At 37.8% G+C, this 26,567-nt stretch overlaps 1 protein-coding gene across 2 annotated transcripts in view; it reads right to left on the bottom strand.

The window, feature by feature from the left end:
• Positions 1-983: 983 nt before the first annotated feature.
• Positions 984-26,567, bottom strand: part of LOC107729079 (brain-enriched guanylate kinase-associated protein-like) — a 26,298-nt gene continuing 714 nt past the window's right edge. The window contains exons 1-8 of one of the 2 annotated variants that reach the window (XM_016539434.1): positions 21,980-22,350; positions 21,859-21,887; positions 12,568-12,770; positions 10,114-10,275; positions 6,801-6,867; positions 5,831-5,938; positions 5,632-5,712; positions 984-3,471 (exon numbers count right to left, since the gene is read on the bottom strand). In XM_016539434.1, coding sequence (XP_016394920.1) covers positions 2,092-3,471; positions 5,632-5,712; positions 5,831-5,938; positions 6,801-6,867; positions 10,114-10,275; positions 12,568-12,665 — 1,896 coding nt within the window. In that variant the 5' untranslated portion in view covers positions 12,666-12,770; positions 21,859-21,887; positions 21,980-22,350 and the 3' untranslated portion in view covers positions 984-2,091. Of the gene's footprint in view, positions 3,472-5,631; positions 5,713-5,830; positions 5,939-6,800; positions 6,868-10,113; positions 10,276-12,567; positions 12,771-21,858; positions 21,888-21,979; positions 22,351-26,567 lie in introns of those variants that run through there. The other variant, XM_016539433.1, reaches the window with a different exon arrangement.

Raw genomic sequence — 26,567 nt, 5'->3', positions numbered from 1 at the left:
ATTTAGATTTGTTGTTTTTAACAGTTTAGCTTAATTCTTGACTCGTGAGTTAAGCTGTTAAGATCTCATGAAACTAATTTAGGTCACATTTATATGTTATCCCTACCTGTAGGAGTAAGAATGCTAATGCATCACATTGTGCAATTCTAAATGAATGTCAGTAGTCTCTTTAAGAGTCTGTGGGCCTCATTTATAAAAATGTTGCGTATAAACCGTCCTAAATTTGTTCTAAGATCATTTCTCAAAAGTGCCTAAGTGCGATTCAGAGAAAACGAATGTGCGCACAAAAACACGTGCGTACGCCTCTCTTCCAGATGTGACATTTATAAATCGCAAATGATCTTGAAATTGTGCGCAGCTGACTGGTGTCAGATCTCCGCCTTGTAAACGCCCCCTAATTAATATCATTACCATATAAAAGAGCACACGCCAATATCCAAATTTCTATGCTTGAAAATGAAGAGCACAAAGAAGAAGAAAAAAACTTTACGAGTCTGAAATTAAGGTCCTGCTGGCGGAGGTAGAGGTTCGTGCGGGGGCGCTTTTTACTTAATAATGTGTAATTATTCTGTGGACAAACAATATGGTTATATTTTTTCTATTGACTATTATCAAAATTACTACTTCTAGAAACAAGAGAAATAATAATAATAATAATAATAGCAATTATAAAACAATTAGGTTTCCAAAAGTAAGAATAAACTACGAATTCAAGTAAAATTTTCAGTTATCTTATAAAAAGTGAGCCATCCTACTTTTAAAATCACTTGCTATAACAACTAATACAATTTTTAGTATCACGAAATTCTTGCAAAACTTTAAAAAACATTTAACAATGTCATTGAATAGAATATATTAAAACCGTTATTGCACGACACAGGCCTATTCTTAAAGGCTACACAGACAAAACAGAGATGCGTTTATGCAACGTTGCCGTTGATTTTAGCGTATGCACACTCTAAGATCAAATCTGTGCGTACGCACATTTTATAAATGAGGCCCCAGGAGTTTAAAAAAATGCCCAGTGCTTTCAAGATGTACTTGTTTGATGGTGTAATAGATTTGAGTAGTATCAAATCTATTTGAAATAGAAATAGATTAGAAGTTTCACTTTAGTTGATCTTGAAGGGCTGACTTAGGGTAATATGAATTCATGCAGAGTTTATTCTCAAAAATATTTTCACAACGTCTCGCCCACAAACCTGTGGAAAGATCTGTCAATGGGTCGCTGTGAAATGACTTAACTTCATTTGAGGCATGTTTAATTGTTTGCAGCTTGTATAATTGTGCTGATTGCCTTATTTATAGCAATATAAATAATTTACAATTATATAGATTTTTGAATCTCTCCATAGTGTTACATTTATTAAACAATTATAGATATAGCATACTTAACAATAAATACAGCTATTCATAAATTATATAATAAAAGATCAAATTTCTTGTCAAAATTTGAATTTTTTTTACATAGCATGTGCTGTCCATTCACAAACCCTTATGAGCCCAGAAGGCTTTTGGTAAAACAAAGTAAATCTCTCTCTCTCTCTTCAGACAAGTTTCCAAAAATTCATAATGCACCTAATGCACTTAAAATACTTTCTCACAAACCACACAGATCCATTAATAAACTGTCAAAATAGGCTATACAAATAGTGCTGAATGTTAGAGCTTCATATTAACTAGAAACATGAGCAATTTATGTTCGATGTTTAGAAAACACTGTAAGAGATATAGAAATAGAGAGAAAAATGATAAGAGAGCTGATGCACTGAAAATATTCAACAGAAAATCCCATCATGTGTTTGGCTCAAACTGTAGCTTAACATTCAAAACCTACTGACAAAAGAGAGTAACCCACAAACCCTGCTCTTAGTTTAGTAATGTACCGTAGAGCTGTAAAAGAGAGTAACCAGGAAATTCTGCTCTTAGTTTAGTAGAGTACCACAGAGCTGTAAAAGAGAGTAATAAGGAAACTCTGCTCTTAGATTAGCAGAGTACCACAGAGCTGTAAAAGAGAGTAACCAGGAAACTGCTCTTAGTTTAGTAGAGTACCACAGAGCTGTAAAAGAGAGTAACCAGGAAACTCTGCTCTTAGTTTAGTAGAGTACCATAGAGCTGTGCCTTGGTTAGACTGTCCTTACGTGACAGCCCTAGTGTGCCAAATTTTTGGTACGGCTGTTGTGGAGGAGGTGGTGGGGTTGTTCCCTGAGGGGACACGCTGTGCCTCTCGGGTTGGTAATGCTGCAGCTCGGCAGCCATCTCCAGAGATCCATGGTCCAGTGACTCATTTGAACTGTTGGGACTTATGTCAACATACTCCGTTGCCTGGCCCCCGGCTGCCACCCCACCATCCTTGGGGCTGTAGAGGCTGTGCTCGGACTCTTGGCTATCCTCCTTGGAGCGGTACAGGTGAGGTTGGCTTTGCTGCTGCTGTAGGCCTGGGCTGCACTCAGGGCTGGGGCTAGAGAAGGGATCTAGTACCCCACCATGATGGTGGTATACATCAGTACCCTCCTGGAAGCTACTGTAAAGAGGACCAAGGCGAATTTTTGCAGGCCGGACAGAGAAGTGCTGCTCAGAGAAGCTGTAGGGTGAGGCCCGCCCAGGACATGAGTGGGCACTCAGATCTTCCACACTCAGTTGCCGCCACCGACCAATCGGCTCTTCTTCCTCAGGAGCAAAAGCACTTCCACGCCGACTGTCACCATAGGTGATGCTGGGTGAGGTGGAAGGTGGCAGGGGCTCATAAGGTTCACTGTAACAGGAGGACATTGTTCTACTGTAGATGGGTGAGCTACCATTCTGATGGTGGCTGGACTCAGGCGGTTGAAAAGTGTGGCCCTTGGAAAAGGCGCTTGGACTCTCCCTCTCCCAGGAAGAGTCACTCTTGTGCTCGTATTCACCCCCATCCCTCCAGTCCATGTAAAGGGCGTGGTGGTGTGGAGAAGAGGCAGCACTGCTTGGGGGATCCTGACCCTTGTCCTCTGACCCTCCTCCACTAAAGCTGGAGTAAGAGCTAGAGCCTCCTCCCAGAGAGGTTGTAAACTTTCGTAAGTGGTCCTGGGAGAAGCCGGGCTGCAGGGACATGGATCCTTCTTCTGGGTTGCTATCAGTGGAGTTCTGGGGTTCATACACTGTCCGCTGTCCATGGAGGTCCATGCTGGGTCTGCGCTCTCGTCTCCGTTCATCAGGGCAATAAAGTGCTGTGTCACTGCTGTACTGGTCTGATTTGTAAGTAGCTCGGAGGCCAAGGCGCTCAGTGCTACCCACAAGGCTTGTGCCCACAAGGAAGCCCTGGCATTCCTGGGGTTGTGGGCTGGGTGAGTGAGAGGCTTGACTGCTGCAGACCTCGTCCGGTTTCTCCAGGACCTTAGCAATGACAGAGGCAGGCACTGTGTCGGCATATGGGGAGTGGCAGAGGGAAGAACCCTCCATGTGCAAGCTTACACGCTCCTGAAACTCTGCAGGCAACTGAGAGAGAGTAAAACAGATTTCTATTAGATGGACCCAATGAACAATAGGAGTTGAGAGACTCGCACACTAAGAGAAAAATGTAGGCTCTTATGGAATCCTATTTTGGAGGGATAAGAGGGAATAATAGCTTAGGTGAGGTCAATATCCTTAAGAGGCAGTAAGAAACATACAAGAGATTGGTGAATGGAATCAAAGTACCCAGTGAACACGGAAGTACATTTGCAAAGCAGACAGCCAAAGATGTTGTTAAAGGCCAGTATTAAATCTTCAGACAAGTCTGTACTAATGGTCTATGTAAGTACATGGTTTTTAGTATTTCATTTAGCAAAAATTGGCCAGAGGGAAGAACCACCGATTTCATTGCCACTGACACTACACACAGAGTACTTGGCATCAATCCAATATCACAGCTCTTTTTACCTCTCATTTCTTTCACCATAGCAACGAGAAGAAAGTAAATTGCAGCTAATTAGCTAACAGAACATGGCTAATTATAGAAACATAATAAGAGGAGCCAAGACGAAGCTAAAACTGTATTCCTTCAAAATCAGGTTGATCTCGGTTCAACAAATCCAATTTGATATCTAATTCATACAACATCTGTTGACCTTTCTGAGTGTTGTTGCTTCTGAGACTTTTTGGGCTGCTTTTAAAGAAATTTCTTTAAGGTTATTCAGAAACTCGATTTTTCATCATAACCACGAGACACCTTGTCCAGCTATGTCCAGCTATTTTAATGAATGCTTAGTGCCAAATCTTTGGCATTTTCATATAAAACAATGTGCAAGGCTGAATTCCTTGAACACATTGTGATGATTTTTTACACGGCACCCCTGCTCTCAACAGACGGCACCCCGGTTGGGAAACACTGGTGTAACAGACACATTGATGTTTCCATTCAAATATATCTGCCAAATATGAACAGGTTTTTACAGCAAGCAGCATTCCAACATAAGTCTCTGTTCCAGACATCAGGGGAATGGCATAAGACCTGAAGCAGATTTGAAGAATAAACTGCCAGGTTTATTGGCACACTATTACTTAAACATCCTCTCACTTTCACCTTGCCAGAAGAGTCACCCATTCTTAATTGGGACAGAACCTCAATATTTATTTAAACAAGAACTTGATTTACTATGGTTGACCTAAATATTAGTAGATCCCACTAAATAAAAATAATCCTGCTTTATGATTTCCTACAGTCTTTCAAAAAAAGTTTAATGGTTAAATGACATTGCACTAAAGGGGATAGTTGAGTTTATTTAGATAGAATATCTTTTAAAAAAGAGATTGTGTGGCTATATCCAAATAGGCTATATAAAGACCTTGGAACAGAAGTTGTGCTATAAATAACTATTATCCAACACATTGACAGACCAGGTTTTACATTTTCTGTTATGCTCTTTTGTTATTCATTGATGTTAAATAGAAGTATGCAATTACATTTCAGAATGTATATTTCATTTTTAGATACTCAGTATTACCATTTTCAAAAATTTAACATATATTTTCCTACAGTAGCAAATGCGTGGCTTGCTTAAACCATTTTTAGCTGTGGAAGTAAACTCAGCTCATACATGGTACAGTAGCCTACCATAGAAGCAATAATGGTAATGTAATGTTATTTTATTTTTTGCCTATTAGCATCCCTTGTTATGGGAATGTTTCTAAAATAAGGAAACTTACCTTATTTTTATCTGTCATAATGAAAGAATGCTAAGATGGTCCATTATACCGGAGAAGTAAAAATTTTTTTTCTTTTACTTTTTGTTTTTCTTTAAATTTTTTACTGCTTTTGTTTTAATTTAAAGATGTATTTCTATCTTTTTGAAATATGCTCTGTTCAAGCTCAGGAATGAAATTGATTACAATCATTCAATTGTAAGTACATTTATTAATTATAATGAATCGACACAATGTCAAGAAAATGAACAGGATAGAACCTAACAGGATGGAAAAGTTTTAAAATGTCTACCAGTTAACAAGAAAGAAACATTCTTATAAAATCATGGTTAATTTAAAAATATTTTGCCTAGAGAAAGGAAATAATGAAGGAACTAACAAGTTTTTCATGTCACAAATTACTGCATACTGCAGCACCCATAAACAAAACAATAATGGCAACATCTACTCAGCAAGGTTTGTGTGCCAACTTACCTCAGATAACTGGGCTCTGTAATGTGACTTATTACACTGCAAGAGCTGTGCAGCCAGGTTACAGTCCTTTCTGTACAATTCCTATTGAGAGTGGTAGAAAAGGAACATTAGGTAACGAAAAGCAAATACACCGTCCTCTAAAAGACCTCCATTAAGCCTCAGTGTGTAAAAGAAATCACATTGTCATTATATCTCTTACATTGTCCTCGCTCAGTTTCTCAATGGTCATCTTAGCTTCCATGAGATGATTGTTAAGGACGATGATTTCTCTGCTAAGAGCCCGTTTCTCATCATCGTGGTGCTGTGACTGGATTAAAAGGAGCACATTTTCAGAAAAAACCTATGTGATATGCATTTGCAATGGTATAGGCCCTAAAAGACCACCAGTATGAATATAGACAACTTCACACTGGGAGAAGTCGGTGCACGTTTTCAGTCATTCTAGGATACTCCTGCAGCAGATGGGAATTAATTGGCATACTGAAAGGAACATCAATAGAAGGCTGATATCAAATGATTTTCTTTTCATACCTGAACCCATAACCTTCAGGGTCATCACTGACGTCTTTATGGGCGCAATCTGTTGCTAAAAAATGTGTTTACTATAACAAACTCAGAGTAAACCCTGAGGGCTGGATCCTAATACAGACATGTAATGGTCATACAATGTACTGCAGCAGGCAGGCTAGAAAGGAAAAAATGAAATCGCATCATATGACCCCTTTAATTGTTTCGAACTTCAAATTAACAAACAGGCTGTGATGCAGATTTTGTGAGCATAATAGACTCACTATCACACTGTCATGTGAAGGCGGACAGGCTGTTGTAATGGACTATAATTAACGTCAGGCGCACCAGTGGCATTGTATTGATATTCAAATAGACTCTTAGTGCATTCAGCGCTATTGTACATGTTTAACACATTCCCTAATCTGCCACACCAGAAAACACGTACACACATGGACAGAAGTATGGACAGCGATGTAAACACTTTCATCCGAAAACCCATTTAAACAGGAAAACACTTAAAGAGGGAGATGAGTACTCGTAAACACATATGCGAACAAAAACATTCGCACATTAAAACAAAAAGCAGTGTGTGCGCGTTCACCCAGACACTTCTTTTATAATTTGTTCTTTTTTAGTGTGTGGCCGATGTGTGCACTCACATTTTGGTGGATTTTATCCTCTAAGTCCTGGTTGATCCTCTGCAGTGCTGAGTAACTGCTCTGTATTCTGTGGGAAACACATGAACAAAATGTCTATTTTTCAAATCCAGCACGCACTGGAAGGTCTTAAATGCCTTCCTTATTTCCTTAGACACATCTGTTCGATAATCAATTGTCGGTTGCCAAAACTCTCACCACCTGTTCATCTTCCACATCATATTATGGTATCTGTTGCGGCATCAATTCATAACATTTATTTTACTATGGACCGAGGAGCCCAACACATGGCCAAGCTATAACTGTATAACTGACTCCTACACACTTGGCATTGGCCAAGTGAAGTGAAACAATCTCTGTGTCTCAATACAGAGGGACACAGTGCCCTTACTATCCATCCACAATATTAGGCAAGGTTAGAAACAGTGCATCCCAAATTGTAGTATGTTTAAATATTAGGGCAAAAACACCTTTTTAAATGGAAGAAAAGGAACATAAGGGCAGCTGCCACAAAAAAAATAAAAATAAATAAAAGTATATGATGTGAAGACACGATCACCATCTCCGTCTGCCATAAAGCTCAGATCCTGTCTGCAGTCTGTGCACAAATTCAAAAATTGCCTGACGTCAGATTTGGTGCGCCATGCTAATGTTCAGGAGGATCTTTTTGAATGAGATGTGAGCGTTTTGATGGAACGGGATCATTTTGAGCGATTAAAACCTTATGATTTACTCTTTTCCTCACATAAAGATATTGTATGATTAGAGTAGGGTGCGCGTTAGGTGCTCCAATGAAAGTATGCATTTATATAAAATGGTTTCTGTTTTTACAAATGCATGCAAACCATTAAATTAAGGCAAACAACTGAAAACAATGCATGTCGAAAAGTGATGCTAAAGGGGTACCTTGAGCATCAAAAAGCGATGCCAAGGGGTCCTGACCAAGCGTCAATATGTGACGAGTCGGGAGTGAGAACGTGTTGGATCTCAGCATGGCAACCCCCAAGAGTTGACTAAGTCGATGTAAAATTAAAACAGTCTTTATCAGGTTACTGATATGATATTTTTCAAAAGTACTATTTATTTCTTTAGTAGTAAAACTTTTTTAATAAAGCAAAAAATATTAAGTGCAACTTTATAATACATTCGAAACACCACTGTGAAAATAGTTTCTATTGGATTAAATTCAGGGATTTGACTAGGGCAATCCATAACCTTAATTTTGTTTGTTTTTAGCCATTCAGATATGGACCTGATTATGCTTTGGTGTTGGAATCTGTGTGAATCATGCCCTGCAGCATTACCCAATTATGCTTTATATTCAGCTCACATGCAGATAGTCAGACATTTTCTTTAGGAATTATCTAATATGTAGCAGAAATTATACTTCAGGGGTGTGTTTCCTGAACAACAATGTAACTCTCTTAATCACCGTAGTACGATGCATTGTTGGAGAGACAAGCCCGTGACTAGCTAGTCACTACTGTTTCCTGAAAACGGGAACTTTGTCACATATGTCATTCGAACCACATTAGTTAGAACTGTCATTAATGATATTAAGCAAATTAATGTCAGATTATTGCTGTAACTAATGAACATGGAATATGAGGACTACTTCACTATTTTTGTTCTCTGTTATTTAGCTGTATTTTGCAGCTTCCCTTACATCACTCCAGGTTCCCCGTAGTAGTATAGCAAATACATGCGTATGCAAATTTCAGAAATTATGTTTTAATTCTGTTAACAAAGTAGAAGACATAAACAAATTTGTAAATGTATGGAATGAACAATATAGATTACACTACATGTTAGCTTGTGTATTTTGCTCAAGTCCATGTCCTACTAGAAAGAAAATATGCTTCTAACCACAGGTTGAGAGCTGTAGCTCCAAACACACAATTTTGTAATGCTGTTTGCGAATGTTCGTTGGAACTATAGATTTGGAAAACTATGTTGGTAATAATGGAACTTTTGACCATAGTTGGCTAATGATGCTTTTGGGAAACACCCCTGAAAGCTGCAAAAAATATCCCTATACAATAACAGTGCCGCCATCATGTGTGACCATTACTGTTTACTGTTACTACTGTTTTTACTGTTTTATTTACAAGAAGACTTGCAACCTACAAAAAATTAAATTTTGATTATTGCCTACTATATAGAAAAGAAGTAGGCATATTTGGACACTTTGTGAATACTTTGTGTTTTGACTAATATAAACCCATACTATGAGAGGAACATACAATACAATTCAAAATCAGGTGGGGTGCAAATACTTTTTACACTACTGTATTAAACTTAAGTTTGAGTAATTTTAATGGGGATTAATTTGGATAGTTGTTAGCTAAGGATGCACGATACTATCGGAACGATATCAGAATCGGCCGATAATGGCTTAAAATGTAAACATCAGCACTGGCCCGGAATGAAAAATTATGCCGATATGCCTTGCCGATAAGGCGAATATCTCGCCTATGCTCAAGGTGTGCTGCTAGCAATACGTCAGCAGTGTGGTCATTGTTGAAGCAAACTTGTGCCTGAATGGTGATTAGATTCACTGTTTTGGATCGCTGCATTTAATCTGAGAATGCACGTAAAGAATGACGCGTCTTTTGTACGATAGTCAACAGTCACTAGTGCGTGCCGTGGCAGCCTCCCCCGGGTCCTAATGTCTGTGTGTATTAAATCCGAAAGGGGTCGCTGTTGGCCTACTTGTAATAAAATGAAAGTCAAATACACTAATAATAACATTTAGATTGTGTTTCTGATTAAATAAAGCAGTATTGATGATCACGAGTATGCTTTGATTTAAAGGTCAAAAGCTATAGCTTACATAAATAAAAATATAAAAATACAAATATGATGCTTATAATTTTATATACAGATTTACTCTGTCTTTTTTTATGTCTTTTTTTTTCCCCCAAACGAATTATGACACTTAAATAAAAAGAGATCTAAAAGATTTTCAGAATTTTTACAACTCTTTAGACCATCTACAAATGTTAAATCTTCCAATAAAATGTTAACGTTACCACTGCATTTGTCTGAAAAAAAAAAAAAAAGTTTTCAAACAAAAGGAAATATATCTGTATTGGCATTGGCCAAAATGAGTTTAAAAATATCAGCCTATACCGACAAAAATCCAATATCGTGCTTCCCTAATGTCTTTTGCAACAACAGCAGGTACATACTTAAAGAGCATAGTATAAGTAGGCAAATTGAGAGCCAAGTTGATACATTGTTCAGTTAGTTACCATATGTGAATAGAAAGCCCCACTATATTAAGGCCAGATGCTATTGTATACACTTTTCTTACCGGCGTAATTTGTCGGTGAACTTGTCAAGCTCCTCCTGGGCTCGGCGCAGCTCGGTCTCCAGGTACTGCCTCGTGGAGTCAAACTCACGCTCTAAAAGCTCCAGCTTTTGAGTGGTGTAGGAGAGACGTTTGCGCAGGTCTTCCTTCTGTTCCTGCAGAGAGCTGCATACATATGCGCATGCGATTACATTTGCTTCATATGACAAAAACTGACAAAATAGTCCCAGAATCCGTTCTGCATGGATCAGGCAGACATTCAGGATCAATTAAGGGAATGCAAAATCAAAACAGCTATTTTGTATGAATTACACCTCAGTTTGGGCCAGATTTACGAATGTATTTTGCTTCATTGTTGCTGACATGATCGATAACTGTCAAACAACCCACTGATCACATTTACACTCACATCAAGAGTGCCTTGGTAAATCAGGTTTACTGACCTTTTTAATCCCCAACACTCATTTTTCCCATTTCCCACATTGATCCTTAGTCACATGACCAATGCCATGTACAGACGGTCTATTTATAGATCAAACACACAAGCGGGGATGGGGTGGGAGAGATGGATGGAACCAAACACAGCTTTTTACGATACGTAAGAGAACCACTGACGGCCCTAATGGTTTAATATTGATGGACTAATGTGTGTTGAACGGTAATGACTTTCTGGCTGTTGATAGAGCCGACGACTTTCAGCATGCCACAAACCTCGCTTGATCAGACGGCCAGACAACATGTGTCTAAAGCAGTGAGGATGTAACACGTCTGAGCGATAAATGTACTGGCAATCGATACACACGTGTATGTGAAAGCGAGCACACACAAGCCAGCACACACGTATTTTCAGCAGGATACAGCAGAACACACAACACACACTATTATCACTGCTGATGCCTCAATACAGACAGGCATTAAGCCAAAGCATTAAGCCTGACTTAAAATGAAAGCTAGATTCCCTTAACAAAATGTAGTATGGTGACACCATAGTAATATTATGAAACTGAATAAATAACAAATTCAAATATCATGGTATTCATGGTACGCCATGAAATGTCAATGAACACCATGGTAATACTATGTTTCAAAATAATATGATACATTTCTAAAGAACAGGCTGGTACTATAGTACTTATATATATATATATATTTGTAACATACTGCATATATTAAGCTGATCACACTGACAATAATTTTAGTCTGCACATGAACTAGTGAATTAAAAAATAAACATGATAATATAAACCTGAAGATGAAATAGTAAAAACTAGGGCTGTCAAAGTGATTAAAAGATTAATTGAACAGATTTCTGTAAATAATTCAGAATAATTGCACATAACTTTGAACACTAAAAGTCATTTTAGTTTGCAAGTGAACTAGTGAATTAAAATAAACCAAAATTCATAAATTGAAATAGTAAAAATTGCACAGATTTCTGAAAATAATTGCATATAGCACAAAAATGGAAACATTGAAAATAATTTTAATTTGCAAGTTAACTAGTTAATTTAAAATTCATAAAATGAAATAGTAAAAACTAGGGCTATCAATTGATTTAAAAAAATGAGTAGCACATATTTCTGTAAATAATTGTGAATAATTACTAGGGTTGCAAAGGGGTGGAAAATTTCCAGAAACTTTCCAAAAATCCCTGGAATATTCCAAACAATCCTGGAAAGTTTCCAAAATGTACTGGAAAATTTCCACCTTTTTGCAACCCTAATACTTGAAAATTGTCAGGGATTCAGCATTCCGGATAGGGGTGGGATAATAATTCCGGATAGGGGTGGGATAATAATTACTCATAACATTAAAATTTTAAATCTTAAATATATTTTCACATCTCAATATTTATGTATTTTATACAGTATAGGAAGACTGGTGCTAGCTGTCAAAATGTTTTCTCCAGTCGATATTTTTCATGGTTTGCCACTTTTTTTTCTTTTTTAACAAGAACAGTTCAACCTTTCAGCTATAATATACCTTCATTATATAATGTATATCCCTTTTTTCCTTTTTTTTCAATATATGCCAATTTGTACTATTATTTCAAAACTTAACAATTACTAAGAAATATGTGACAATTAGCCTGCTCTTTTCTACATAAGAATTTCGCCATATGAAGGAGATGAGATTTAGACGAGTCGATGTCTACACTGTTCATAGTCTGTATATGACACTGCGTGATTTGTTCCAAGTGTTAGTTTGTATATTGGTTTAGTAATTTCTTTAAACAGCCCTATTTAGCAAAACAATACTACATCCATAGTCACAAGTGGATTGGAGAGCAGATGATTATGGTCCTGTATGTGTGTACAATAGCACATTCATTGGTCAACACTTGTAGCAACAGCACTCATGATGGTCAAACTGTCACAGTTCAGCACTCGACGGAGATGCACATGGTTGATGGGATGACTGTGGTGGGCGGACGACAGGGTTGAGAGAGCATCTTACCTCTTTTTCTGATGTTTACAACCATTTCGAGAGGTTTTAAGGGCTGTTTTCCCAATGTATATCTTTTTCATGTTTTTTCGCAGTAGGCCACCTCTCATGAAGGTCTGTGTATAAATTCTCCGCTCCCTAACAGGGATTCCACTTATTCCTGCTTGAGTCTGAGGTTACGTTTCCCATGCAGCCCTGACAGACCGCTGGAGATCCTGCCAACAGAGCAAAGAGAGTGGCGGGTGGCGCTTGCAATCATATTACAAAATACTAGCGACAGCAATTAAGAAAGTGTCATCAAACTTGCGATTCATCTCGAAGCTTCATGCATGAAACTGTCACGGCAAGAATGAGCGCGCGGCGACAGGCGTAATTAACCTCTTTGGGCCGATGCCTCTGTGCTGATGTTTCGGTTTGACTGGAGGTCCCTCGCACAGGTGCGATCGTGAGCGGCGAGATGAATTAAGGTAGGAAAGCGATGAGACAGCTTGCGACTTCATCAAAAACATTCACATGCAGAACCTTACGTGATGCGTAGATGCGCCTAGATAATCTATAGAGTACTGCAGTTTGGAGAATATTTATACCACACACTTACGGCAACTTTTCCACTAATAGGGTTCGAAACAAGGCCCGAAACTCTTCAAAAGTTTGAAAGGAGGTGCTTAAACTTCAGAAATGGATTGTCAGCCTCACTACATTTTATACTAGCTACTGAATATTTATTTTAGATGAGGTTTGCAATTTTTGCTAAATTTGTTACCAAGATTTGGAACATGCTAAATTTGTTATTTTCTTGAAAGAAGTCTCTTATGCTGAGCAAGGCTGTATTTCTTTAATTGAATATACAGTAAGAGTAATATCTCTTTCAGTGTTACATGATCGTTCAGATATCATTCTAATATGCTGATTTGGTGCTCGACATTTCTTATTATGTTGAAAACATTGAGCACATTAGAATGATTTCTGAAGGATCGTGTGTCACAATGAAGACTGGAGTAGTGATGCTATTTTTAAACCGTAATAATATGACATCATTTTGCTGTATTATACTGTATTTCAAAGATGAGAACATTGAATGAGATTATTCACTTCCACCATGTATGGGTCCAAATGGTTTTAAATCTTGTTTGTCATAATTAAAAGGATTTTGCTCTAATTGGGGAAATACGAAATGCGAGGGATGGCAAAACATATTTGGACAATTAACATGAGTGAATAAATATATTTTTTAATAAAATGAATTACATATCAACAGAACATGTGAAGGTCAATGCATTGTTGTATCATTTATGTGGATTATTTTAATCATTTTAATTTTAAAGGCACCACTACCCTAAGAGTGATGTGGCAAAAAAATAAATAAAACAACAATAATAATAATAATAATAATGGGAATTATCATTTTGCAATCCCAAACACTTTACAACAAAGTTACAGTATACATTAACATGCACTACATTCTAAATTTGGTATCATGAATTATTTCATGTCTTTTTCACATATTTGTTCATCTTGATTAACATTCATTTTTAAATATACAAGAATATTATGTGGTGTGCGACAAGATAAAATCAGAAATTTGATGACATTTACAGTGTTTTTTACATTTTGTCCCCAAAACGTAGGGTTTACCAGGACCACACATACACACACACACATTTTTGCCTCCAATGCTTTAAAAAATGTAATAATGGCATTTATTAAACCCTATTCATGGAAAATGCCTTGTGCATTTTTTTACTTGTCTGTTTTTATTTTTGCACAAATACTTGCACTGAAAGACATCATTTTTCCTGTCTTCCTGTCTCCTGTTTCCATCCAGTCCATCAGGTGAGGAAGGAGAGATTTTTGTGACAATTGATTATGCATTTCTCTTTCCCCCACCTCTGACTCATCGCACACTCATTTTTTTTCTCTCCCGTTTGAATCACCGCAGGGTGTCAATATAACACATCTCCCTAAATCCTCACCCACGAACATTTACCACATCACGAGGGGCAATCTTATATCACGGGGGCTGCAGCCGCTGAATTGGCTGCATTTGATCTTTCGGAAAGAGCAGCTGACATTTTAGAGGCGCGAGGGAGGGAATGAAAGACAAGTGGAGCTGGAAGATTAGAGGGGCAGGAGTGAGACGGAATAAAGGAATGAGCAACAGAAAAACGAGACTTTGTATTCTGCGCCTCTCAACGCCGAGACATTATCTCCCAGAAAACCCCCTCATCGTATGTGCACACATAGCTGCACTGACATACATCCCATGATGCACCACACATACACTCGTGGACCGACATACACCTCACAAAGTCTGTGGATCAACTAAACAACATGGAATCAAATTGGACGAGGGTTGCCAGGTCTGCGTAACAAATCCAATCCAATTGTTAATAAAAATGATCCCAATCGCATTTTGGGTCAAAATATAGTCAAAAAGGGAGATGGGGGATCACTGAAAGACATAAATGGAGTATAAAAGTCGCCCAAATACCATAGACTTGGCAACACTGCGATGGACCAAACTTACATCTGGATCTCGTGATAAGATGAGATCCAGACGCTGCACATACTAGGCACTTCAGATCAAAGCCTCAGCGGTCTAACAGCGCTCGTCAATGTCAAAATGACTGAGATGGCCAATCAAATCAAATTAGGCTGGGTTTACTGTTCACAGAAGCAGAGCGCGAAGCGTCAGTTTAACGCTCAGTTTAAGTCAACTTTTAACGATACATTTTACAATATAAATGTTAAATGACCGACAGCAATATCCAGTGATGCAAACTACTCTAATTTTTTTTATTCTCAAATATGGCCATTTTGAGAGAGAGAGAGAGAGGGCGATATAATCTCAACCGTAAAGCCATTTTGGCCAATCAGAAGCCTGAAAAAGTTTCCAGTAGGTGGAGATAACAGCGCAGGCGCCTGACGTCACAAGCCAAAAACTCGGGTTTCGCTGTCTACACGATAACACTGCAACCGGAGTTTTTGAAAATCTTCACCCTGGCAGGCGTTTTCAAAAATGTTCGGTTTCAGTGAACTGGTGCTGCGATTGCGTGTGGACGAACGGCCTAACCGCATAGAAAAAGCTGCGGTTTTAAAAATAACCGCGTTCGTGTGGACAGGGCCTGTGTCTCTCTCTACAAACAATGAAGCTGAGTTTAGTTACTTAAAAGACAGCGATTTTACCCCCCTCGTTGCTGAGAAATATAATGTAGCGATTCAGTATCGATTAATAAAAATCACTTGGCAGAGCTGACAACATGTTTATGAGCTTCTGAATGTTACTTTTTGCACAGCGCGATCTCAGATCTCTGTGTGCAAGTGGTGCGTGTGTGTGCGCGCGCGCGCATCAATTAAAGCAGCGCATTAATATAGAACGGTGATTAAACTGAATGGTTTTAAAGGGTTAGTTCAACCCAAAATGCAAATTCTGTCATTAATTACTCACCCTCATGTCCTTCCAAACCCGTTCATCTTCGGAACACAAATTAAGATATTTTTGATGGAATCTTGAGAGCTCTCTGACCCTCCCTAAACAGCAACGCAACTGAAATGTTCCCAGACAGAAACGTAGCAAGGACATCGGTAAAACAGTCCATGTGACATCAGTGGCTCAACTTCAATTTTGCCAAGCTACGAGAATACTTTTTGTGCGCAAAGAAAACAAAAATGATGACTTTATTCAACAATTCTTCTTCCCCGAGTTACTGTCTTCCGCTATTTTGGAGAGTATCACAACGCATACGCACGCTTTACCCTAAGTGTAAACAACGCTGATTACGCCGATTACGTTCATTGCTCGCGCTTTCCCCTCCTAACATAAACAATGCTGATTACGTCTTTATTCAACAATTCTTCTCCCCCGAGTTACTGTCTTCCGCCATTTTGGAGAGTATCACAACGCATACGCACGCTTTACCCTAAGTGTAAACAACGCTGATTACGCCGATTACGTTCATTGCTCGCGCTTTCCCCTCCTAACATAAACAATGCTGATTACGTTCTTGGGTACTCTCCAAAATGGCAGAAGACGTAACTCGGGGGAGAAGAATTGTTAAATAAATTATGTTATTTTTGTTTTCTTTGCGCACAAAAAGTATATAAAAGTATCGTAGCTTCACAAAATTGAAGTTGAACCACTGATGTCACATGGACTGTTTTACCGATGTCCTTGATATGTTTTTGTCTGGGAACATTTCAGTTGCGTTGCTGTCTATGGAGGGTCAGAGAGCTCTCAGATTCCATCAAAAATATCTTAATGTGTGTTCCGAAGATGAACGAAGGTCTTACGGGTTTGGAAGGACATGAGGGTGAGTAATTAATGACAGCATTTGCATTTTGGGGTGAACTAACCCTTTAATGCATTGGCCTTGTCACACACACATACAGTGGTGTTCAGTACGGTCACACTGTATATCTGTTATTCAAGAAACTTTTGAAAATTATTTTTGAACAATTTATGACAAAATCTTCAGAAACTATTTGCATGAAAATCAAATAGGCCTATTTTTTTTTTATAGTATCATTTAAAAATGTTTATGTACTGAAGATGAACGAAGGTCTTACGGGTTTGGAAGGACATGAGGGTGAGTAATTAATGACAGCATTTGCATTTTGGGGTGAACTAACCCTTTAATGCATTGGCCTTGTCACACACACATACAGTGGTGTTCAGTACGGTCACACTGTATATCTGTTATTCAAGAAATTTTGAAAAGTTTAAAAAACAATTTATGACAAAATCTTCAGACACTATTTGCATGAAAATCAAATAGGCCTATTGTTTTTTTTGTTTTTTTTTATAGTATCATTTAAAAATGTTTATGTACTGTATAAATACTGAATGGGGGTGTTGGCACAGTGGTTAACCAGCAAAATTAAAAATGGCACGTTATGGCGAAAAGGTTGCTGACCCCTGTTCTAACTCATGAGTAAGTTTGAGTCTGTTTCTTGAAATTTTTCACTGATTCATTAAAAAGAACTGGTGCAGAATGAGGGCATTTGTTCAAGAATTTGATCGTGCTCTGCGCTACCACATATAAATACACTCACAATTCTCCCAAGTGTCACCAATGCCAGCTAGATTTGAAATGACTGTAATTATTTTAGTCACAGTCTGTACCTATTTATAGTATTTTTATAGTATTTTCTCAATATGTTTCTCAACTCAGTTCACTGAGGCAAAAGTCATAGTTAATAGTTGGTCCCCAAACTAAAGTGTGACCAAAATCTTTCTAATTGTAAAATTTTGTAGCATGTTTATTTTTTTAAATTGTATGGTTTTATAAGTAACTACAAAAGAACGTTTGGGGTGTGAGTGTGCGCAGTTTGCGTTGTACAACAAAACGTCCAAGTACCATCAAGTTATGTTTACCACAGACCTTATTTTACTTGTGAATTGAAAAAGCCCATTATAAATCCCATAGAAAAATCTCGAAGGGGAACGCATGGCGAGTCTTCTGGGTTTTAACGTCACGACTGCAGCACTCTATTAACATTATCCAAATAGTCAGCAGGAGCAGCCTAGGTAAATAGCTATTTCCACATTACTTCAGGATACTGTTATAGCCAATACAACCCAGACCTTCAGTCTCCCCGTTCCTGGCCAAAAAGCCTCCTCAAAAGTCAAGTCGGAAGTACTCCTCCACAATCACTTGCAAACTCGCATTCAGGTCTGGCTCCTTTCTGGCATTTAACGCCCACTTTTTACAATGCGCTAAATTCCCAAAGGATACAATCAAGTCCTGCCCTACATTTCTTTTTCTCTCATTGACTATTTTGTTTTAATCTGAAATACATCACATTATGGAAGGTACGACGATTTGTGAATGCCATTTCATTCTGACTTTAAAAAGAGAAGCCATGAAATTCACACAAAACACAATGGAACAATCCAGTCATTTATCTGCACTGACTCGATTTGTTGTTACTCTCTCTTTCTCTTTCGCCCTCTATTTCTCACTCTCACTTTCAATCTCACATCATCCCTCCTTCCACCAGCCACCCACTTGCAAACAGCAGGGAATAATTATGGCTTAAGTGGATTATGCGGCCTGCAGATGGCAGATAAACGAAGAGGAGAAGAATCAGGACAGTCTATCTGGGCAGAATTGTGGATGAGCAACGGAAATCTGATGGGTGGAATGGGATTCCAAGAAGCAGCAGCAACATGCCGCGCCGAGGGCCATGATAAAATGTGTCATGGTGCCCAGCAAATCAACTGGGAGTCATGTTTGCTGTGGGATTTAGATTAATTTTTGTAGAAAACCGCTTGAAAACTAGGATAGGAAACTTTGCGGGGACGACATCTTGTCATGACACAGAATGAGATGAACTGTGTTGTCCCAGTCGCGTTCAGTGCCTATCACCGTTTGGTATTTTCGAAACCAATAATGGTTGATAAGATCTCACAAAGTACATGCCTGGGTCATATTTTACATCAAAATTCAAATCAAATAAATAATACATAAATGACTTGCATTTCTATTTAGTATAAATTATTGAAACGGTTAACTAATAAAATAATGAAATAATAATTTTCAGTAGGAATTATTTTCATTAAAACATCTTCGTGAAAAAAGTGTTTATATGTTTATATAAAAATGTCAATAACACAATGCAAAAAAAAACAAAAAACAATGGTCCTTACAAAAAATGCATCTTTTTTTCAGCAAAATATATTTATCCAAAATATGTTTTCCATTATTACTATTTTGATGTAAAATACAACAAATTAAGTGAAACACACACACACACACACACACACACACACACATACACAGAATACCCCTGAGATGCAGGGATCTGCTAGTATATACTGTAAAATATTAAATCTGCAAGCCTGAATGTTGGCAGGCTGAATGGTACGTAGAAATTTCTGGACATGCGAGGATATATACACATACAACAGCAAACAGACGAGCTCACAGGTGTTAAAAATAGCAGCACCTATTGATTTAAAACATGTTTTAATAAACAATTCTTCAGAACAGATGAGAACATCGGAGCCCAAGGCTGCAAAACATGGATTGTTTTCAGCCACATCGCTGCGGATATCATTCAACAAAGCAACATACACTGAAACCAACAGAATGATCATATGCAACTGTCTTGTAGACTAACTGTGCAGCTGTATGATCAGAAGTCACTCTTTAGTGCTACACTGATGGCATTCAGTAGCGTAGCAACCAAGATTCTGGAAAATAATCATTACTTTTCAAAGACCCTCGTCGTAATGTGTTTACACAAACACACAATTTCTGAATAGTTACACCGCAGATTACATGGAGCAAATTTCTGTTACTCTAATAATCTCATAAGCATCATTGTAACATAATATATGTATGCATTTCTAAACATATATATTGCAGACTGTATTACAAAACTACAATTTTACCATGTTTTGAAATGGCTGACCACGCATGCATCCATTTGTTAGACACATCTCAACACAATAAGTCATATTTTCATATTTATATGAATATATGAATCATATTTTACCTTCAAAGAAATTATACAAATTTTGTGTAAACTAAATCAAGCCTGTTTTATATTAAGATTAGTTTGAAATGCAGCAAGCCTATTCCCCCGGTTCTCATGAATGTAATAAAAAATGCCATATTTAAAAGACAAATTATTTGTATATTAAGTTGGCGTTTGTTGTACTTTCTTTTTAACCTATGCTCATTTTTAATAAAGAAAGAATGTGTCCAGACAGGATGAATTGCATTGCTGTGTAACAGTAATGAGAATCTAATGAGAATCATCATTGAGAATAATGAGAATTACAATATATATATATATAGTTAAATTATAAATTAAAATATAATTTGATAGCATAAATGTATACAGTAGTCTCCATTATCTACATGCTGGGGTGAAAACTGATGTGCATGTTTTTGACGGGCTTTGCGAGTTTCACTCATTTATATACAAAAAGATCATATGGTAACTTGTAGAAATGTTACTTCCTGTCATTTGAAATATAATACCTGAATTAAATGTGAATGGATCTCATGCTTTTTTACTGTGTGGAAGAAGAGAAAAGGAGCGATTTCAGTGTGTTACATCAAATTTGCTGCACTGAGGGGTTAAGGCCATGCTGGCCATTTGCAAAAAATTTAGATGATAATTGGTGTTTCTTCTTATGTTTGCATATTCTGTCCATCAGCCCTCATGTACCACCTTTGCAGAATCATCGCTGACATAATGATTCAGACCTTCGCACCCTTTGAATGCGCTTATTCCACACAATGCAGCAACATCACCTATGGAGCGATTATAACAGAAGTTAACCAACAACCTCTTCCTTACTACTCAATTAAAATGGCTTGTTAATTATTCAATCCAGCATTGGAAATATTAATATGACAGATTATATTTTGGTGCACTGTTAACTTAAACCACCACCCAAACTAGATTCCACATTAAGAACTGCATCCTAAATATGATTCCACATAGATGATTAGGTCTGCTTTTTCAAGATTTGTATGCATTTTAATGTATCCATTGCAGTTAATTAAATTGTTCTAATTCGTTCCGATATGCAGGCAGGAAATGTTTTAGCAGCAGGACTGCTGTTCTGCAAACTGACATCTCAATCGAGGCGATCCACTGTGACAAGAGGCTTTCATCATGGATGCAGAGTCCTCGCAAACACATTTACTTTGCACTTTTTCCATTTCTCTTAGCAACACAAAGCTGAAATCCATCAGCATGACTTGAAGCATTTCTGTTTCGCCCTGTAATCTATTAATAATTCATGCGAAGGAGGGGGAACCCCCAATAAATCCGTCAATCCTCCCCCACCAAGCTTGAGTCATACCTTTTCCCCCACATGACTTCTATACTATAATATACAACAGCGGCAGTCAACACTTAGCATGCTCATAAATAATATCCCAAGCCCCATCTCTGATGTTGCCTTAGGGAACTGCGATCTGATGACAGCACATGCATGGCTTGAATCTTCTCTAGCCAATGGAAAGGTGCCGTTCAGTTTGGGAATGGCCATTATGTGGCTTTCTACACCTCTACAGGTCTTCTCCCATGAATCTGTTTCCTCGGGATGCACATCGTAAAATGCAAATGTAACTACTCAAGAATACTCGGATGTCGCGTAACCAACCCAAACAATTGAGCTTCCAGAAGAGACTGAAGCTTTCTAAGCAGCTAAACCCCCGTTTTCTGGTGGAGAACGCGGGCATCGCTGCGAGGGTGAATTCCTGCTGCACTCCAGGCATCAGGGATGGGAGAAAAAGAGGGGTAGAGGAACAGAAAAGACAGAAAGGTGAAGCTGCTTACCTTATGGTCTGCATCTCCTCGTCCGAAGCCTGGAAGAAGGAAGAAGAGGCGATTAGTGAAAGGAACGTGCGCCTGCTTCCCGAAGCTGCCAAGGCATCACTGCGCAGTCTGAGGCACACACCGCCGCTCTCTCTCTCTCCTTCTGTCTCTCCCTTTTCTCTTGCTCTCTCTCTATCCAATGGTGCCAGTGTACTTCTGCATCGATCTCATGTGCGAGGAGGGGAGAAATCTTGACAGATTAAGTGCGAATGGAAAGCACAGTCGCAGCCAGAATGCAGATACACAACATCAGACACGCCGCCCCCTCTCCTTCCTCCTCCCCGAGAGAAACTCACTCATCGGTTTCGCGAAGATCCACAGGATGTGAGGACAGACAGCAGACCAGAGAGAGGGAGCGGGTGAGAAAAAGAGTGCGAGAGGGAGAGATGGTGTGTGAGAGAGAGAGAGGGAAACAGGTGGGCTCATCTGTTGATGAAGGAATCGGAGGGAGGGATAGGGAGGCACTCCGGTTCTCAGATCCACTGCGTGCTACAGCTTTTTCTCTCGCTCGGTCTGTCTGTCTGTCACTCTGTAGCCCCATGAATAATGCAAGAGTGAGATTATGTCAGAGGAATTCACATTCTCATTCAGATTTAGTGTGCAGCAGTGACCAAGGGCCGTTCCAGTCCTATTAATTCAACACCAGGCAGGCAGTGCGTGATCCAATGTGGTATAACACATCCAAGCTAGTTTAATAGTTTACAGGCCAATCTAAATGATAAAGCTGATATGCTATGTATAGTATGCTAATTTTGTAAAGTATTTAATAATATATGAAGAGTTTATTTGCAAAAACAGATAACTCGGATAACTCAATCGTGTTTTTTTTTTTATTATGCTATCATGTTTATATTGTGTTTTATTGTGTTAGTTAGCTATATTCTTTAGTTATTTTTTAACCTAATCAAACCCAACTGCAGTTTGATTGAGATTGATTGGAATGCACAATGAATAAACATGATTTATGAAAATTGTTAAAAACTGAGTTATCTGTTTTTGCTTCATTTATGTTTGTTTCATTTTGCAAATGAACTCTTCATATTTTTATGTTGTATACGCAGTCAGTATAAGTTATCCTCTATGCAGAGATCCAAAAATCTCACATGAATGTCTAACCACTGCTGTTGTATTTGTAATTGCACAATAGAATGTTTGTTATAATTTTGTACAGGGTATTGTTAGGCTACATTTACATTAGTGCGTCTTCGTTTTAAACCGCATAACTTTTGCTTGGGTTACACCTATCGTTTACATTACTCAAAAACGGAGACTTTCGAAAATGCTGCAGACCCCATTTTAGTTCGAAAACTCCGGGATTGCATTTGAGTGTAAACGGATCAAAACAGAGACTTTTGAAAATGATGGCGTGGCTGCCCACATTCGCTCTGCGTACCCTTGACGACCGTGTAAACAATAGCATCATGCTCATTGTTGTACCCATAGACATGTATAGGTAGATTCCCCATTCGACCGCTCCAAGCACGCAGACGCGTCCGCCATCTAAATAATAGGGTATCTACCTATACATATCTATGGTTGTACCTGCATGAATGGTTATGTGACATGCGTTTTCGGTTGTGTAGTGTGGACGGAGATCGTTTCTGAAACGCAGTGAAAACACCAGTGTAGACGAGGATCGTTTTCATTTTAAAACGCTGTTTTAAAATGAAAACGCACTAGTGTAAACAGGGTCTTAGATTGCCCTCCAGATATTTAAACGTTAAGTTTAAGATTTAAGACTTTATTAAGAATTAAGACTGCAAAAATATTCCCAGCATTCTCATTCATCTCAATGGCAGCTGATTGGCTGGTGCAGGCAGCCCCGAAATAACTGGATGCTGCCATCTTTGCTGCTTGAAGACTCAGAAGTCAAAAAATTCTTCTGGGAAAAAAGTGCTCTAATATAGCATAGAGTATATTTTTGCAGTTTATATATTTTTTCTTATATTTAGTCAAACAATCACCTCTAACTGATGACTTGGTCTGCCTAATATTGTCCTTACTGAAAGTCACACATTGTTTAAGAAGTGGTGGTGCAAGATCATGAAGTAGTATACATCAAACACACATCAGCAAAAAAAAAAAAAAAAAAAGGTCAGAATGCACGCCTGTTTTTAAAAGATTATCAGTGAATAAAGAAGATACAGATTGTACTTTTGACCCTGTGGGCTTTTAAAAGAATACATAAACCACTTTTACAGTTTTCATATATTCACACCCTTACTGGTTTCATCACTTTTCTTACTTTTGTGTACATGATGTATTGTGTTTGATAACATTCGACAGAAATTACAGTGGTGGAAATTATGTTTTAATCATTTTTGGAATCAAAAGCAATTCATTTTGTCTTGGTGAGGCTAATTTTATAACCAGCACTTTATGTACCTCAAATACACAATTACATAATATTTTACACTTTTTGCATATTTTTTGCATAATTTGACATAATTAAAATATTCTTTTTACAAGTGATATTCACATGTTTTTATTTTCCTAACACATCTCATGTTTCTCATAGCTTATGCATTTAACAATTACACTAAGTAAAAAAATTAAAATAATAAACCGAACAAAAAATACTTACTATAAACTCTTTTAAAAATGAAGGTTCTTTATTGGCATCTATGGTTCCAGGAAGAGCATTTAACATCCCTGGAACCTTTCCATTGCACAACATGTTATTTATAGTGGAAAAAAGTTTTTTTAAATGTTTTTCCCACTGTGAAAAAATGGTTATTTTAAGAACTGTTCACTGAAAGGTTCATTGGGGATCCAAAAATGATTCTTTTATGGCATCACTGCAAAAAACCCTTTTTAGAACCTTTAGGGGCAAAAAAACTTTGTTTTTTACACAATAAATGTGGTTTATTACACTCTGCTCATCTCACTCTGGTTAGATCATCATATCAACATAAAATAAAATGTGTAGTTTAGTAAATAGTTTTCATAAAAATCAACCCAGGACATAAAAGTGCCTGAGTTACAGCATCGCCAAACACTTGGACCCCAACTCACACCACTGCTACCAGTGTTGCCATGTTGGACTACTAAATTGACTCAATCTTCTAATATAAAGATCAACCTCCTCTTTCAAATGAATGTTGTTTCTGGCAATGACTGGAAATCTCACTTTCCGACAAATGGCAAGGGAGCTCTGCAAGTTTCATTTCACAGGCACACACACACACACACACACACTCTCTCTCTCTCTTCTCACACACAGACTCGTCTCTCTGCCCCCTCACCGCCCACCTTTTTTTCAAGCAGTTGCTAAGGTGACGGCAAAGACTGCATTTTAATCAGATAATAAATGAAGGCAACAATTTTTTTGTGCGTGTTCTCACTTCGTGAATTTAACAAGTAAACATGTTTAAAACAACTAGCACATCTGGAATAATGAAGCCTATTGAATAATATTCCATTCCCTGTGTGTATTTTGTGCTTGAAAAAGTGCACCGATTCAGCGCGACATGATATAACCGCACACATGTTTATCTACACTACAGTTATGTAAAACTACATTGATCCAATTAGTTGCCAGATACAGTATGTGATCCTAATGAGAAACCCGCCTCCCTTAGCGCCGGATTAGTTATTGATCTGATTATCCTTCACACGTACGGTTTCTTCTGCTGAAAACGCACAAGAACAGAACGGGACAAAGCCTGCATCTCGTTTACACTTTAATATACTCCTATAGACTATTAGCTCACATGCAGTGAGAGCATAGGAGAGGATGTTGAGCTTCAGAAACATTACAAATATAGCACACACTACGACATGTGGCTGTGTTTTGGTCTAATATGGATAGTGAAGCGCCATGGCTCAATTCTGGAAGCCTTATCCTTTCAGAGCTCAGCTTGACTAAAAGCTTGATTCAATAGCAATGCCTTCTGATATATTTATGAGTCAGGGACAGACTGCATTGTTTACTACTGCAACACTACTATTGTTTGTATGATAACGCATCCTACACAGCCAGGCCTTTATATCTCCAAAATGTCTGTTGCGATAGTTGTTAAAGAGATTTTTTTCTTTTCTTTTTTTGGATGGCAGCAGTACGTAAAGAAAAAAAAAATTATTGCTCAGAGGTTGTTCTTTCAAAGCGCAGGGGACTTTAAGGACTTCATTGATTTATTTGCAAATCAGCTCATATATTTTCACTAAAACTCTGTAGAAGAAATAAAATCTAGATACATTTCAGGTAACTGTTGTCATATAACAAGAGGTATTCGATGAATATTGATAGCAAAGCTTAGATCAGTGGTTCTCAACCAGGTGACTGGGGTCCATTGGAGGGCCCAACTTTCAGGGGGACACAAGTAGGCCTATTTATTATTATGAAGTATAAAGTAATTATTATTAATATAATAAAGTCTTAACTGTAATGTGAATTAAAATGGCAAAAATACAAATAAAATCAAAATGTAAACTGATTATTTTCACTCCCAAAAAAACAACAACAAGCCGCTTGTTATTATTACTGAAATATATAAATCAAAAAGATTGAAAAACCCTGGCTCAGATAATTTGGTCTTGTTAGAATGTATTTGCCAGCCAACCAACCAGCAAACAAACAAACAAGTAAATAAATAAATATTTTTTTCCTATGTAATAAAAAAAAATAAAAAAATAAAAAAATACAATTTTAATATATTTTTTTTGTGGTC

The sequence above is a fragment of the Sinocyclocheilus rhinocerous genome, unplaced genomic scaffold, assembly GCF_001515625.1.
Source record: "Sinocyclocheilus rhinocerous isolate Xijiao unplaced genomic scaffold, SAMN03320098_v1.1 scaffold788, whole genome shotgun sequence".
Lineage (NCBI taxonomy): Eukaryota > Metazoa > Chordata > Actinopteri > Cypriniformes > Cyprinidae > Sinocyclocheilus > Sinocyclocheilus rhinocerous.
Note: the sequence above shows the minus strand (reverse complement) of the source record. Positions and strands in the feature narration are given on the sequence as shown.